The sequence below is a fragment of the Salarias fasciatus genome (assembly GCF_902148845.1).
Source record: "Salarias fasciatus chromosome 23 unlocalized genomic scaffold, fSalaFa1.1 super_scaffold_20, whole genome shotgun sequence".
Classification (NCBI taxonomy): domain Eukaryota; kingdom Metazoa; phylum Chordata; class Actinopteri; order Blenniiformes; family Blenniidae; genus Salarias; species Salarias fasciatus.
The window spans coordinates 4022235-4038229 of record NW_021941230.1 but is presented as its reverse complement, the minus strand read 5'-3'; the positions used below and the strand labels follow the sequence as shown (position 1 = coordinate 4038229).

General features: G+C 46.0%; 1 protein-coding gene and 1 non-coding gene across 2 annotated transcripts in view; both read left to right on the top strand.

Moving 5' to 3' along the window:
* Nucleotides 1-9149: 9149 nt before the first annotated feature.
* trnap-ugg (transfer RNA proline (anticodon UGG)) lies at nucleotides 9150-9221 on the top strand. Its single transcript has one exon. It is a non-coding gene; the product is annotated as a tRNA-Pro (tRNA).
* A 454-nt stretch (nucleotides 9222-9675) lies between these two features.
* LOC115384271 (ribonuclease inhibitor-like) overlaps nucleotides 9676-15995 on the top strand; it is a 29398-nt gene continuing 23078 nt past the window's right edge. Inside the window, exons 1-2 of the mRNA XM_030086602.1 lie at nucleotides 9676-9681; nucleotides 13996-14087. Of these exons, the coding sequence (XP_029942462.1) occupies nucleotides 9676-9681; nucleotides 13996-14087 (98 nt within the window). The remainder of the gene's footprint in view (nucleotides 9682-13995; nucleotides 14088-15995) is intronic.

Below are 15995 nucleotides of genomic sequence, written 5' to 3'. Positions count from 1 at the left end.
AGTGGTTTACTGCTGAAGCCCAAAGTTCAAACCTGCCATCATGTCAACAAATCAGCATCATCATTGTCTTTTTCTTACATTGGTGTTTGACCCTAACTGAAGACAGACCATGTCATAACACAGATATTATTCATGTTCAGGGCTGATTGTCTGCAGTATGTCTTCATATACATTGATCTTCTGGGAAATCCATCAGACCGAGCTGCAGGTTCACTGTAGTCTCCTTGTCAGTCAGAGTTGTTTGTCTCATAAAAAAAATTGATTTTCGTATTGTTTTGCTATGGCGACTCCACCCACACCAAGTCGGTACTCTGTATGATGGAAAGCGACCGGGGCCAAGGCCGAACAAAGAGAACCGAGTGGAGGAAGACTGAGAAGGAACCAGTGGAAAAGGACTGATAGAGCTGTCCATGGTGCTGAAGCATCAACTTAATACAGCTGAGAGGGACTTGGTGTGACACACACACACACACACACACACACACACACACACACACACACACACACACACACACACACACACACACACATCTAAAATGTAAACATCCCAACATGTTCCAGAGAGAACAGCACTCACACATTAACGTCTCAAACATCCTGATCATGATCTCAGCTCTCGGCTGGCAGCTGACCTCAATACCAAACTGTCCAGGTGGGAATAAAGTCCAACCAGTCTGTCAGGACAGGCCCAGCCCAGAGGACAGTTACTAGACTGATTTATTTTTCATTTCCTGGGTTGAGACGAGACACTCAGCTCATGAGACGAGACACAGCATTGGGTTCACCATCACAAGATCAGACCAGGTTTCCACTTTACTTTTCAGAAAATTAAAATGATAAAATATATGACTGGAAAAACAGACTTTTTCATGTAACAGTCACGAAATAATAAAGGTGCATTTTGAAATGTTTTATCATGTACATCCCTGCATGGCTGAAGCATGAGCTTGAACTTCTTTCCACAAATGAAATTAAATATTTCTTTTTTTAAAGTGCAAACACTAGATGTAAAACTGTAACCAGAGTCCTCCTCTATCACTGCAGAGAGCACAGAGCTCCTGTTAGTCACGGTGTTCAGGACTATTCTCTGACAGTTCTCACATATTGTCCGTGTCTTTCCTGTCACTCGGTTGTCGTTCATTATTTCCACTGGGACCCAAAATTCTGCCACACAAACTATTTCAAAGTGGAGGATGGATCTTCAGTGTTGACACAGTTTCTCCTCTAATGAAGGGACACCCGAAACTCCAAGCAGCAGTGTCCCCTGGAGACAGGCGTCCCCTCTTTAGAGGGGAATGCTATGAGGACTAAATGGAGGACATGTCAGAAAAAAGAGTTCATTGCTGAAACTAAATGGTTAAAAATCCCAGTGGAGACATGAAGAAGCTGCTCAGTAGTTATAGGAAGAGGCTGATCGCTGTAAAGCTAATGAAGGCTTTGGTATTGATTATTGAGAAGAGTGTGAATCATTCTGGACATGACACTTTTTGTTAAATATGAATAAAAGCTGAGAAATTATTTTTGTCCTCGACAGTGCTTCTTGTACATCGTCTGATTAACTTTAGGAAGAAGTCTGTATCATTTCTGATCAAAAACAAAGTGAGTCAGTCAGACAAGGCTCCACTTTCTCAGTCATGGTGGACAGGAAGCCTGTCTGCTTTACTTTATTGAAAAAAGGGACGATACAAACTCCAGTGGAGCCAGTCACTCAGACCAGCAAGAAAAGAAACAGAGAACAGAGGAAGGTGCAAACAACCAAAAAAGACACAAGCAAGCCAACATCATCCTAAACACACACACACACACACACACACACACACACACACACACACACACACACACACACACACACACACACACACACACACACACACACACACACACACACACACACACACAAGAAGTTTCCTTCCTGAGCTGGATGTGATGTTCCTGACAGAGACGTGGCTGCATGAAGATGAACTGGATGAGCCCTTCAGTTATCCTCAGTCATCAACCAGGATCCCTTTGAGTTAAACTTCAGAAGCTTCTCTGACTTTGTGTTGGAGGTTTGGCTGATCTCATGTTCATGACCAGCAGCAGCATTTCCACTGTCAACAAGGAGACGGAGCCTGAGAGCTCTCAGAAAGTTCCACCTTGGAGTAGTTTCTAAAAAGTAGTGTTTTCAGAACCTGATATACAAAGATTTACCACAGAAACAATTCTGGATCAAAGTCACTGACAAACTGCAACACAGACACATTTATTAACCACCAGCTGCACAAAAAAACATGTGAATTCTCCAGAAAAATAGTGAGAAAAAGTGGAATGCATTAAAAATGTGTTTGTAGAGTTTAATCGGCTGTCAAAGTGATTTTAGTTGAGAGAGAAACTGGAGGAGGTCAGAGCAGAGAAATGACAACAGAATGATGAACAATCATCCACAAATCCAAATGTTTTAGTGTGAATAAATAGAAGAGCTGCATGAAAATGTAATATCTTCAAAATCAGTTCAGCTTCAACATCATGTCAGTTTTAAACTTTGTATCCTGGAGCAGCGTCCAGTGAAACGTCTCTTTCAATCCTGCTGCAGCTGAAAATGCAACAATGACTCAACTCTCTGCACAGTCATCTCACCGGCCGCACTGGAGCCTCTGGAGTCCCTGGTTTGGCCCACGGACCAGATGTTTGACAGAGCTGAGCACAATGAGAGAAAAGCTAGAGGAAAGCCTCCCTCCTGATTGGACGAGACAGAGAGAGGACAAAGGAGGACCTGAGGACGCTCAGCGAGGACCAGCTGAGGAAACAGAGCCTCAACATCTGGAAACATCTGCTTTTCTCCACTCAGTTCAATGTGTGAATCCTGAAAGTCTTTTATTCCAGTGAAGTAGCTCCTTCATTCAGTTCACAGCTCTCATCGTCACGTCTGATGAACGTCCTGCTGGACTGTTTGGAGAGGTGTCAAGAACGGAGTCGATCACTTTCATGGCAGGAAAAAGTCAGAACTCAACAAGAGCATGGAGGCCTGTCCCCCCCTCTGGAGAAGAAGATGTGTGATTTCTCCACCAGAGTAGAAATCAGGGGAAACGAGGAAGAGGAGTCCCTGTGCTGCTGAAGCCATCAGTGCTCTCAGCCATGGAGCTCCCAGCTGAAACTCCTGAGATGTGTGGAGTCCTCAAAGAGAACGTTTCCATGTTGGCTGGACCAGGAGCCTCGTCCGCTTCCAGAGGGGGGGAATGCATCCAAAAGTCTGCAGGGAGAGTGGTGCTGAAAACCCAGAGGCCTCAACATCAACATGGCTGCCAAAGCACACAGCTACAATGTCTCAGGTCCTCAACCTTCAAGAACATGAGTCAGACCAACCTGCAGACTTTCTGGGTCCTGACATCCGTGAGCTCAGGCAGTGTTAGCGCCTCCACAGGGAACACTGCAGCCTGCCAGGATGAGCTCAGTGGAGAAGGGGACACTCTCACAGTATGAAGGCTGACCACAGCTGACTTGATGACACTGACCCTGAAGGTATGGATGTGTGTATACTAGTAGAATGAAGGTTAGCTGTTCGCCATGGCTATTGTCTCATGAGAAATGCATCATCACTGCTATTTAACTGGAACAAACTCTGAATACTGTGTTTGGCTGTTTGAGGATAAAGATGAAGAATCCTAACAACCTGTTTCACATTGGAGGAATGCAAATGTAGACTGTCAAGTGTTGTTTACATGTTTTTCCTCATAGGCAGTGTGTCTAATCATGTTATGTACAACATTAATATACAAAATGACTTTGTGTAAATGTGTAACTTAAGTAAAGCAGGAAGTCCATATAGGTTTCTGTCTTCAGGATGCTACTCCTAAGGTTTCTTTTTTGTTCTTTTCTTACATTGTCACTTCAGAAAAAGTCGACTGTTCTCAAGAAGCAGACGTATGAAGTGATGAGGACGAGCCTGCCAGTGTCGGCTCAGCCACAGAGACCACAGCTGAAGACCACCGTGAGGCAGAGGGGACGTCTCCACTGCTCTCCTCTTCCTCTGATGCCGCTCTCCATCAAGGTCAATAAAAGACAGGATTCATTGTTTGTATGAAGTGACAGTAATGTATCCAGTAAAACCCCACAGCTGTGTCTGATGACAGAATCTGCTCTGCAGTCAGCTGCTGCAGCAGTCCTACAGCAGGCTGCTGTGCTGGATCACCAGGAGGGAAGTTACAAAGTACAAATACTTTGTCATGTAGTTCAGCAGATTTTCCAGGTGTCTGTACTTTGCTTGATTGTTTATTTTTTGACAATTATCTACTTTGACTCCCTGCATTTGAACACAAAACTCTGTACTTTCTCCTCCTTACATTGTTAAAAATAACTTGTTACTTCTGTTCAGCTTCCACGGACGTGACAACACAACGTAAAACAGACAGAACCAGAGACACACAGACTGTCAGCTGACATTACATTACAGCGCCACGACGACTGACAGCATCAGACAGACAGACAGGAAGCTGTGGTCCAGTCAGACTCCAGCAGCCTTCAGTCTGTTCAGGACCTTCTGTCTCCAGTAGAGTCTCGTTACCTTCACTGTCTGCTGGATGAAACGGCTCCATCACCTCTGGCTGCTGCTGCAGCTGCACGGGTCGTCAGCCTGAAGCTGGATCAGTCACATTCAAGCTTTCAGTCCACTGACAACACTAGTTTTTAGTTTTTAGTTTTTTTTCATTTTGCCGAGTCATCAAACAAGTATTGTGTATAATTAACATAATAAAAAATCATTTTTACTTTTATACTTCCGTAAATTTCAGAGTGTGTACTTTACCCTGAGTGAAGGAGTTGTCTTTTTTACACAAGTATCTGCACTTCTACTTCAGTACAGAGTGTGAGAACTTTTGCCACCTTTGTGGCTCATTAGTAAAAGTAGTTAACATCCCTTATCCACATTATATTCACATTAGTTCTAAATTAATTTGTGTATTTTAAAATCACAAACTATGCCACCTTTTTAGGAGTGTTTAAAAAAGAAAAACTAGTGTAGTAAAACCTGCTGCTCATGGTCTTCCAGTATTTGTCACATGACCGCTGTTGTCCTTGCACATTTAACATTGGTCCTGACAGAAGGGTGACTTGACATCAGCTTTTCTCTTTTCTTTATAGAGACGTCACAGACACGTCTGAAAAGAGACAACTCTAAACGTCAGTGGGATAACAGCGAGGTCCGTGCTGTGGAAACACACATGATGGACTTCATACACACTTGCAAGGTTCAGCAGAAGATGGACTGTCTGCAGTGTATCAATGTAGAGCCCGACGCACAGAGAGACCGCCGCTGGACTGGAGGAAAAAATGACATCAGAAATCGAATCACTGCCATGAAGAAAAAGGCTCCTGCTGAACAATAAGAGCCAGTTTTTGTTGCTTTTCAGATCATTCATCAGACCATCGTTTTCTCTTTTGGAAGAAATAGACTTGTTCATTGTTACCTGTATGTTTGGAACCACATGAATTGTTGCTCTGAGCTTTGATGTTCACACATTGTTTCAGTAAAAACACATTTTGACAGCATACCTTAGTTTGTTGGATGATGTTTATTTTCATGTAAATGTGATTCTGGTGTCAATGTGGCGAACATATTCAGTCTAAATCTTATTTAGAAAAAAGTGTTTCCTGTAGAATTTTATTGAATCTCCAGTCAGCAAGTCAGTAAAATGTATTTATATAGAACTTTTCACAGATCATCATCACAAAGTGCTTCACAGTGTAAAAATCACAGAGATCCAAGACATGGCACAGCACATAAAAACAAGGAGATCAGAAATCATACAGACAGTTTATGTTATAACTTCACAAAGTGTCAGTTTGGAAAGTTCTGCCCACTTCTTCTTTGTTGGTTGTTCTTCAAGCTTTGCTTGATTCTGCTTCCTTTGCTTGTCCAGATGCAGGTGCTTTTTTTTCACATCTTCAGCAAAGGGCAGAAGTTTGGGAGCATTCCACTTTGCCTCATTCAGACTCCTCAGTGCCTGGGCTGACACGCTCTCATTCCATTTAGTGCCACAAATCTGTTTGAACTCCTGAGCATCACGAGCAGTGTCCTCACCGCTGATCACTGCTTCACATTCAACAACATGAGCCAACTTTTTAAGGTTGTAGCTTCAACGCCACAGACGGGGTTTTGTAGAAGCCCGTTTTCTCCTCACAGCCAGCAACACTCCTGACAGCTTCTATGACATGGGGGAGACTGGCTGGTACAAAGAAGTCATGTGCTCTGTTCAGTTTGCCTCCCAGCTTTCCCTGAAGTATCAGTCTACCAGCCTCTCTCATCTTTTCTCTGATGGATTCATGTTTTGTTACGTCCTGCCCGTTCTTATTGTCCAGATGTTCCCCAAACGTCAAAATGCATCTCTCTTTTCGGATCACCCTTGACACTTGGTCTTCATTCATGTTATTCACCGATTCCCAGACAGCTGCTTTAACACCATCTGGGACAGGCTGGGCCAACGCACAAACAGCTGGACTCCAGTTCTTCCAGGCTTCAAACTCGCAGCTTCTTTGCTCAGCTGGCATCTTTTCATCAGCATCACAGTGATTTTCTCTTCAACAAGGCCTCACAGTTCACACAGTGCAGGTTCTCACTGGGCTGACAGGAACTGCTGACTGCTGTCTGGGGATCAGCAATCCCTTTCCTTCTTTAAGAGCTTCAGCATTGTGGGCACGGTTTCCTCCATTCCTCAGCAAATTCAACTGTATTCTTCTTTCTTTGGAGCCTTTTGGAAATTCAGATGCTCTCACGACTTCTGCATGATCTTTGTGTTTGATTCCAGGTGTCGTGTCGTTTTGCTCAAAGGCTGAACACAACAGACACAGTAGTACTTCTTATTGTACAGTCTGCCGCCATCTTTCTTTTCCTTCAGCTTCATTACTGACTCATCTGAACTTTCAGATGAAGCAGATCCTTTGGAGTTCTCACCGGCCCGTGGTGGTGTCGTCCCGCTTCTCTTGTGCTTCTGTTCATTTACTTCCTGTGAGCTGACAGAAGCCTTTTTCAAAACCCGTTTCCTCCGTTTCTGCTGCTGGACTTCTGGTCCATCTGCCTCCCAGTCATCAGTAGTTCCTGGCTCATGTTCGTCCTCGGTGGACTCAGAGCTGCTGAGTGAGTCCTCACAGCATCGACGCATCTGTTTAGTAAGTTCTAAAAACAAAGGCATGTTCAGGACACATTCCTGATTCAACCCCATGAAACAATCAAACAGTAACGAGGACGACACTGGGGGGTTTGCATGTTAGAGCCCAATACATAAAATGTGTGTACATGTTACTACCAAGCATTTTCCCAGCATTCCACTGGAGCGGTGAACATTACAACTGTTTCTCCTGCTTTCCAGGTTGACTCTGGTTTCAGTTCAGTTCCAGTTCATTGTTATAAAACTCAACCTGCAGCGGCTTGAAACATGTTTCAGCTCTCATCAGGGAGAAGCAGATGTCAGTGATATTCTCTGATGAAGTTATTAATCCACTGTAACAGAGCTACACAGAGAAACTAAAGATGGTGAGTGGTACGGTCCTTTAAAGGAGCTTTTAAATCATGGTGTTCCTGTTGGACATGTTGAAAAGTGACCCTCCATTGTAATAAGTAGCAGCAGCAACACACAGCATCTAGAATTATGTTCATGTGAAGTAGTGTGAAGAACTCAGGCTGGATGTGACAGAAATGTTCATCTAATGCAGCTCTGACTGTGTTTCAATGTGGAGATCAGGAAAGAACTGTCAGCTGTTAGTAATTCACCTTTACTGAAACACACAGACAGCGGTCAGAGTTAAAGGACAAATACAAAGTTATTAGTAGATGAGAATACATGATGAGTCTCTGAAATCAAGCTCAATGAGAATCTTTCTCTCAGTAGGAACTATACAGTGGACTGAACTTTAGGATTGTAATGTTCCCCAAACATCTGCCTGATGAATGAACTCAGCAGCTCACTGTCAGTCCTCTGGAGCTCAGGAACGCCTGGATCCTCAGAAACATCTCTGGGAGACGGCGTGACGATGAACATACTGCCGCTGCCACTGGAGCACTGCTCCATGTCCTGAAGAGGAAACATTAGAGATGACTTTCCATTTTCTGATGCTCTGCAGAACAGAAAGATTCAACACTAGAAGTCCCCCAGAGGGCCGTTTGGCCTTTCTACCTGTAAAACCCTCAGAGGGGCCAAACGGCCCAGAGGAAGGAGTGAAGAGATGCTTCTGTCATGAAAACAAGGCTCTTCAGCAGAGGACGATGGGGACATGCAGCCACTGAAGGACACTTGTTTAGAGCAGAGTGTGTGGGGGAGGGGGGCAGACGTCTCTCCTGCTCTGCTGCTCATGTTGCCTGCAGAAAGTCAGGAGGAAGAGCAGCGGTCCAGCGAGTCACTGACTGAGGTTACAGGATGTTTTAGTTTGCAGTTGGTTCATTCTGAATGAAGTCATTCAGAATTATATTAGTGAGCTTTGTGTTTAAATGGAATAAATGAAGGATTAAATGTTTTCTCACGCTGCGGTCTGCAAAGCGTTCTGATTGGACAGGACGGCTGTGATGTACTGACGTCTCCAGGAAGTAAACAGAGTTTTTCTCTCTTTCTTTCTCCATTAACTTTGACGCTGCAGCTTTAAAAAATGTCGGCTTTAAGCGCCCCTCGATCCGCTCGTTTCATTATATCCAATTCTTCTGAAACTGCCGTTAAATAAACCGTCTCCATACGAGGCGAAACGCGGACCGCGGGCCGCCATCTTGGAATATTGCGTCATCACGACGGAGCAGAACGACCAGAATGAAGTCGCCTCATCAGCAGATAATTCAGCTTCCAAAGGAGAACGAACCCGCCGGTTTATTCAGATTCAAACTGAATTCCAAAGTGTTTGGGTGTTTACATGGTTATTTTAGAGCAGAATGAGGCTTCATTTGGATTCATAGAGGAATAAAAAGTCCCAGGTGAACACATGGAGTGTGCTGTCAGTGACACCAACCGTTCTGATAAAAACAACAAAACGAGGAAGTTTTATAGAACACCATGGACTGGCAGCCCTTTATACACCTCCGTTATCACGGAGCAGTAATACTAGTAGTAGTTTTACTATTCTATATATTTTCATGTCATTTATTTCAGCTTTTATTTATAACAATCAGTTGAGTCCTTCTGCTCCTCGGACATGTGGGCTCGTTGGTCTAGGAGTATGATTCTCACTTTGGGTGTGAGAGGTCCCGGGTTCAATTCCCGGACGAGCCCTCGGAATTATGATTCACTCTCCAACAAGTGGCTTTCAGCTTTGGTCATCAACCAGGATCCCTTTGAGTTAAACTCCAGAAGCTTCTCTGACTTTGTGTTGGAGGTTTGTCTGATCTCATGTTCATGACCAGCAGCAGCATTTCCACTGTCAACAAGGAGACGGAGCCTGAGAGCTCTCACAAAGTTCCACCTGGGAGCAGTTTCTAAAAAGTAGCGTTTTCAGTGTCTCCAGCACTGTTGTGGTGTAAACAGACACCAAAACACAGTGAGAGTTGAGTGTTTCCTCTTGAAGCCTCTGCAGTGTAAACGGCCTTATTTTCAGGCAGCAGACCAAAACAGTGTTGTCAGACAGAAGAGCTGGAGGACATGGTTCCTGGAGAGAAGCAGAGCTGAGTCCTCCAGTGGTTTCATTTAGGATGTGAGGGACTCAGCAGCACAGCGGCCAGCAGGAGTCATGGCTGTGAGACGCTGCAACACTGGAGGAAACTCTTTTCTACACTCTGTGATCGGGGAGCAGTTTGGACTTTATCATTTAGACTTCAGCTTCAGAATCCATCATATTGTATTGAAAAACTCTGATGTTATCATTTAATACCCAGCAGGTCTGAGCCACATGCCCCAAAATTCGTACATGGAGATTTTTTTGAAAAAATGACAAAATACAACATAAACCTGATATATAAAGTTTTACCACAGAAACAATTCTGGATCAAAGTCACTGACAAACTGCAACACAGGTACTTTTATAACCACCAGCTGCACAAAATCAACATGTGAATTCTCCAGAAAAATGGTGAAAAAAGTGGAATGCATTAAAAATGTGTTTGTAGAGTTTAATCAGCTGTCAAAGTGATTTTAGTTGAGAGAGAAACTGGAGGAGGTCAGAGCAGAGAAATGACAACAGAATGATGAACAAACATCCACAAATCCAAATGTTTTAGTGTGAATAAATAGAAGAGCTGCATGAAAATGTAATGTCTTCAAAATCAGTTCAGCTTCAACATCATGTCAGTTTCTGATTTTACTCTCAACTAGAATTTGGCACTCAGAGAGCGCAGACCTCCGCCACAGCCCGATCTCTCAATGATAAAGAATCCCTTAAAAAATTTGTGGATTCAGACAGTGATCCGGATCATCACCAAAATTTAATGGATTCTAAGTTAGCCCAAGACCCACCTTTCCACAAAGTTTCATTGCAATCTGTCCATAACTTTTTCCGTAATATTGCCAACAAACCAACCAACCAACAAACCGACGTGATTACATAACCTCCTTGGCGGAGGTAATCATGGCAGAGAAGACAAGGAAAAGGAATTTCAACAACTTCAACATGGATCAGTGTCACATTTTTACGGCTCACATAGACAGATGGTCTATTCCAGCCGGTCAGAGGGAAAGAGAAGCTCTTGGGTTGAAAGGAGCCCCGCCCCTCTCTCTCTCCTCACTTCAGCTGGTTTTCCTTCAATGGAGGGAAAATTTCATTCAGACAAAAGTTTTACTGAACAGATTAAACTGAGTGAGGCGGAAACAAAAGCCTTGTAAAAATCCATGTTTTAAAGCTGCTAACTGCTAATTCAGAGGTAGAATTCCTGACTGTCAGGAGGCTGTGGTTAGATTCCCCATCAGGACGGAGGATTGTTTATCAGTGTTGTTTGTTGTTGTTTTGATGGTGTGTTTCCCAGTGGCTGTTCAGCCTTTTCAGTTGGTGCTGTCAGCTGATTCCTGCTGGAAAGAGTCCGTTTCCAGAAAGCCCAGACTGGTCCTATGGAGGAACTCTCTGCTGCTGAAGCTCAGTTCTCTGTAAATGTCAGGCGGGTCGAGGACACAGGCAGCATGGAAACCTCCAGGAACTCAGTCCAGTAGTTTTCTGTGTGTTTCCTGCCTGAAGCCCAGACTGTTCTCTGATCAGACTTTGGACCTGACGGATTACTGTGAAGCTCCATCATAAAACCTCATCAGACTTCAATCCAACAGGTCATAAATGAAACTTATCACGCATTTCAGATCATAAAGGAGGAGGAGCAGCTGAGCTCAGGTGATCCAGGTCCAAGAGTCCAACCAGGAAACCAGCAAGTCCAGAGTCCAGCTGACAGTCAGAGGAGGAGAACCGCCGAGGGTCTGAACAGCTTCTGTCTTCTAACGTCAAAGTGGGACTGAGTTTTGTCTCCGTGGACGTCAAAAGAAATGCTGTGTGTGACTGGTGGACACGTTTGTCCTGATTCTGTTTCAGCTGACTGAAGATGAGTGACGTGGACAAAGAGGAGGACAGATCAGAGTCTGAGGACAGGTAAGAGACGGCAGCTGCTCCTGCAGAGTCCACCAGCACAATCCACACAAAGAGACATGTTGAGAGGAGAAACGCTGAGGGAGAACATGAAGACAACACAGTGAGAGTAGAGAGAAACGCTGAGGGAGAACATGCAGACAATACATTGAGAAGAGAGAGGAATCAGAGAGAGATTCTGTTCCTGAGCTCAGATATTCAGGACAGAGTGCAGATGTGATGTTTTGTTCAACAAGTTCTAATATTTCCTTTCGATCTGCTGCCAACCTGTGTGTGTGTGTGTGTGTGTGTGCAGACACACAACAGAGTTTTCAGGATCCAGCAGGTTGTGTCTTTAGAGTGACTAGTCCAAAGATTTTCCACCAGACCTCAGTGTTGAACCTGGACTTTCAGACACAAAGTAAGAAACTCTTAATTTCCTTTGATTTCCTCCAAACCAGAGTGAGAGATGTTGAGCTCCCTTTCAGATTCAGCTCCAGGACTGTGAAGCAGTGTGAGAGTTGAAGCTGGATCTTAGTGTTGAGTTGCTCAGACCAAATGTCGCTTGGTGTCCATGGAGAGAAGAAGAGGACTGATGTGTGTGAGGAGCAGCCAGAAAGATCCAGAAGCGCCGCTGCACTAAGTAAGAGTGGACATGTGTCTGCTGAGGGACTGGTCTGTCTTCACTGGACTGGTTGTTGTGTTGTAGAGACATGAAAGCTTGTTGTTTGTGTGCAGTGTGATTGTTGTTGTTGTCTGTGAGCAGGTGTGGGTCTGCAGCAGCTTCTAGAAGAACATAAGAAGAGTGTGAGGAGGAGATGTGAACGTGTGACTGAAGGAAGTGATGAAGCAGGAGGAGGAAGCCTCCTCAACAGGATCTACACTGAGCTCCACATCACAGAGGGACTCAGTGAGGAGCTTCAGAGGGAACCTGAGCTGAAGCAGCTGGAGACAGCTTCCAGGAAGGAGAGCCTCCATCACACTGCCATCAGGGTTCAGGACATCTTCAAAGCCTGGGCCCAGCAGCACACACACATCCGAGTGGTTGTGACCAGCGGCGTGGCCGGCAGCGGAAAAACCTTCTCGGTGCACAAGTTCAGTCTGGACTGGGCCGAGGGCCTGGAGAACCAGGATGTCAGTGTGCTGGTGGTGCTCTCCTTCAGGGAGCTGAACCTGCTGGGAGAGCGGCCGTACAGTCTCCTCTCGCTGCTGGCTGTTTTCCATCCCACGCTCCAGAAGCTGACGGCAGAGGAGCTGGCCGTCTGCAAGCTGCTCTTCATCTTGGACGGCCTGGATGAAAGCAGACTTTCTCTGGACTTCGGCGGCGGCCGGCGGCTGCTGGACGTCTCCCGGCAGTCTTCGGTGGGCGAGCTGCTCACTAACCTCATCCGGGGGGATCTGCTGCCCTCGGCTCGGGTCTGGATCACTTCCCGACCGGCGGCGGTCCATCAGATCCCTCCAACATGTGTGGACAGACTGACAGAAGTGCGAGGCTTCACTGACACCCAGAAGGAGGAGTACTTCAGGAGGAGGCTGAGTGATGAGGAGCTGAGCAGCAGAATCATCTCCCACATCCAGACCTCCAGGAGCCTCCACATCATGTGTGGAATCCCAGTCTTCTGCTGGATCACTGCTACAGTTCTGGAGCACATGTTGAGCAGCGAGCAGAGAGGAGAGCTGCCCCAGACCCTGACTGACATGTACTCCCACTTTGTGCTGCTTCAGACACACAGGAAGAAGCTCAAGTACCATGAAGGACCTGAGACGGGTCCACAGGAGCTGACGGAGGCTGACAGGGAGCTTCTTCTGAAGCTGGGCAGGATGGCCTTGGAACATCTGGACAAAGGAAACATCCTGTTCTACCAAGAAGACCTGGAGCAGTGTGGTCTGGATGTGACTGAGGCCTCGCTGTACTCTGGAATCTGTACTCAGATCTTCAAGAGAGAGTCTGTGATCTTCCAGAAAGCCGTCTACAGCTTCGTCCATCTGACTGTTCAGGAGTTTCTGGCTGCAGTCTTCATGTTCCACTGTTTCACCAGCAAGAAGACAGACGAGCTGATGACCTTCATTGGAGAGAACTGGGATGACATGGACTTAAGATCAGAGTCTTTTACTGAAAAACTGTCAGTGTTGTTCAGAGAACATGATACTTGCCCATCTCTGCATGAATTTCTTGAGATCATCCTCCAGAAATCCCTCAGAAGTCAGAACGGCCACCTGGACCTGTTTGTCCGCTTCCTTCATGGCCTCTCTCTGGAATCCAACCAGAGACTCTTAGAAGGTCTGCTGGGTCCAACAGAGATCAGTCCAGAAACCATCCAGAGAGTCATCAAGAACCTGAAGTGGATCAGCAGCGATAGAATGTCTCCTAACAGAAGCATCAACATCTTCCACTGTCTGATGGAGATGAAGGACCTCTCAGTCCATCAGGACATCCAAGAGTCCCCAGAGAAGTTCCTGTCTGAGATCCACTGCTCAGCTCTGGCCTACATGCTGCAGATGTCAGACCAGGTCCTGGAGGAGTTGGACCTGAAGAAGTACAGGACATCATTGCAGGGGCGACGAAGACTGATCCCAGCTGTGAAGAACTGCAGGAAGGCTGAGTGAGTCTACATGTCCTCATGATCAATGTCTCAGTGATGTTTGTAGAAAGTAGTTCCTGTAGTTCCTCTGTGGAGATGATCCTCAATGATCTGTCCTGAAGAACCTTGATCTACAACAAATGATGATCTTGATGTGGTCTTGTCAGATTAAGGACCAGAAAACATGAAATGGTTATTATTCAGCTGATTTTACTTTTTCTAAAATATTTTCAATAAATTTGCTGTGAGAACATTTCAACAATAACCCTCAGGCGATGAGAATATTTATAGACTGACTCCTGGGTTGTCAGTCTTCTTGTTCTAATTACATTAATTATGGTCTGCAATTCTTGAAATATATTGAAATATATTTGTCATTTTTGATGGAAAATAAAATAAAATAATTGATTCGCTCCATGCAATGGAGGGTTTAGGTAGTTATGTGTTCCGAGGCTATCCTTTCTCTGGTCCAGGCAGCAGAGGGCTTCCTGTGATTATTTCAGCAGTTCTGGTCTGCAGGGCCTTCCTGTCAGTTGCAGAGCAAGCAGCAATACAAACAGTCACACGGTCCATCAGCACAGGTTCTATGATGGGGTGGTAAAGACACCTGCAGCTTCCTCTCTAGAAGGTTCCTCCACAGAACACCAAGGAAGTGGAGTCTCTGCTGCACCTTTTTCACCAGTGCTGATGTGTTGGCAGTCCAGGTGAGGTCCTCAGGTCGGCCATCTTCTCCACCAGAATGTCAGGACTGATGGTGTTAAACGCCGAGCTGTGATTGATGAACACCATTCTGACGTTGGGGTCTGGGAACTCTAGATGGTTCAGAGCCAAGTGGACGAGTTTGGCCTGTAGGCACACTGGTAGGGATCAAAGTCCTGGAGGAGGAGAGTTTTGAACTGTTGGTGTACAAGCCTTTCAAAGCGCTTCATGACCACAGAGTCAGTTCCACTGATCTGGAGTCATTAAGGTCCTTTGTGGTCCTCTTGGAACCGGGATGATGGTGGAACCACAGCCAGGCACAGGGAGGAGCTGAATACCCTGTCAGGACTCCTGACAGCTGGTCAGCACAGGCACAGAGCACCTTGTTCAGGACAACATCCGGTCCAGCGGCCTTCCGGGGGTTCAATGCCTAGAGTGCACCCCTCACTTGATGTTCTTGGAGGGTGAGGGGTGGGGAGCTGGAGGGTTGGCAGGGGGCCCACGGAGTGACTGGTTTTGATGAGTCAAAGCGGGTGAAGAAAAGGTTGAGGTTGTCCACCAGCTGGGCATCCATGATGGTGGTTGCTGACGGGGTGCTTCTGTAGCTCCTCAGATGCTAAAAATGGGATTTCAGAACGCCATGTGTGATGCCACATTAGCCCGCCATTTTTAGTTATACTCAATGGTCTGGGCCGCCCTCACACACACACACACACACACACGGTTGTTAACTCCTGGTTCATGATGGTCAACTCCTGGTTAACTCCTGGTTCATGATGGTTAACTCCAAATATATACCAGGGGGGCGGACACGCACACGGGCCGTGAGAGCGGGTGTGTGTGTGTGTGTGGGGGTGGGGGGGTGGGGCGGGGGTGGGGGTGGGGGGGGGGGGGGGGAGCACTTGTGGCCACCGGCCCGGAACACACCAGCCATTCGGGAAACCTCCTGAACCTCCCGATGGCCCCCCCGCCCCTGTTCAGAGGTGTTTGCGGGAGGAACAAGAGGCTTCTGCTTCTGCGATGATCACTCCCACTGCATGTCACTTCCTAAACAATGCTCTGCGCATGCGCGGCTCGAAACCAGAGCGTGCACATAGGTGGCGACTCGTCATGATATGTTATCATGCAAAAGCGGTCCCACATTGATTGACATTATGACTGCCCAATTACCAGTTGGAACCATACAATTCTGATTGGTTCTAAGGATCCCCCAGTATACCTTTAACTCCT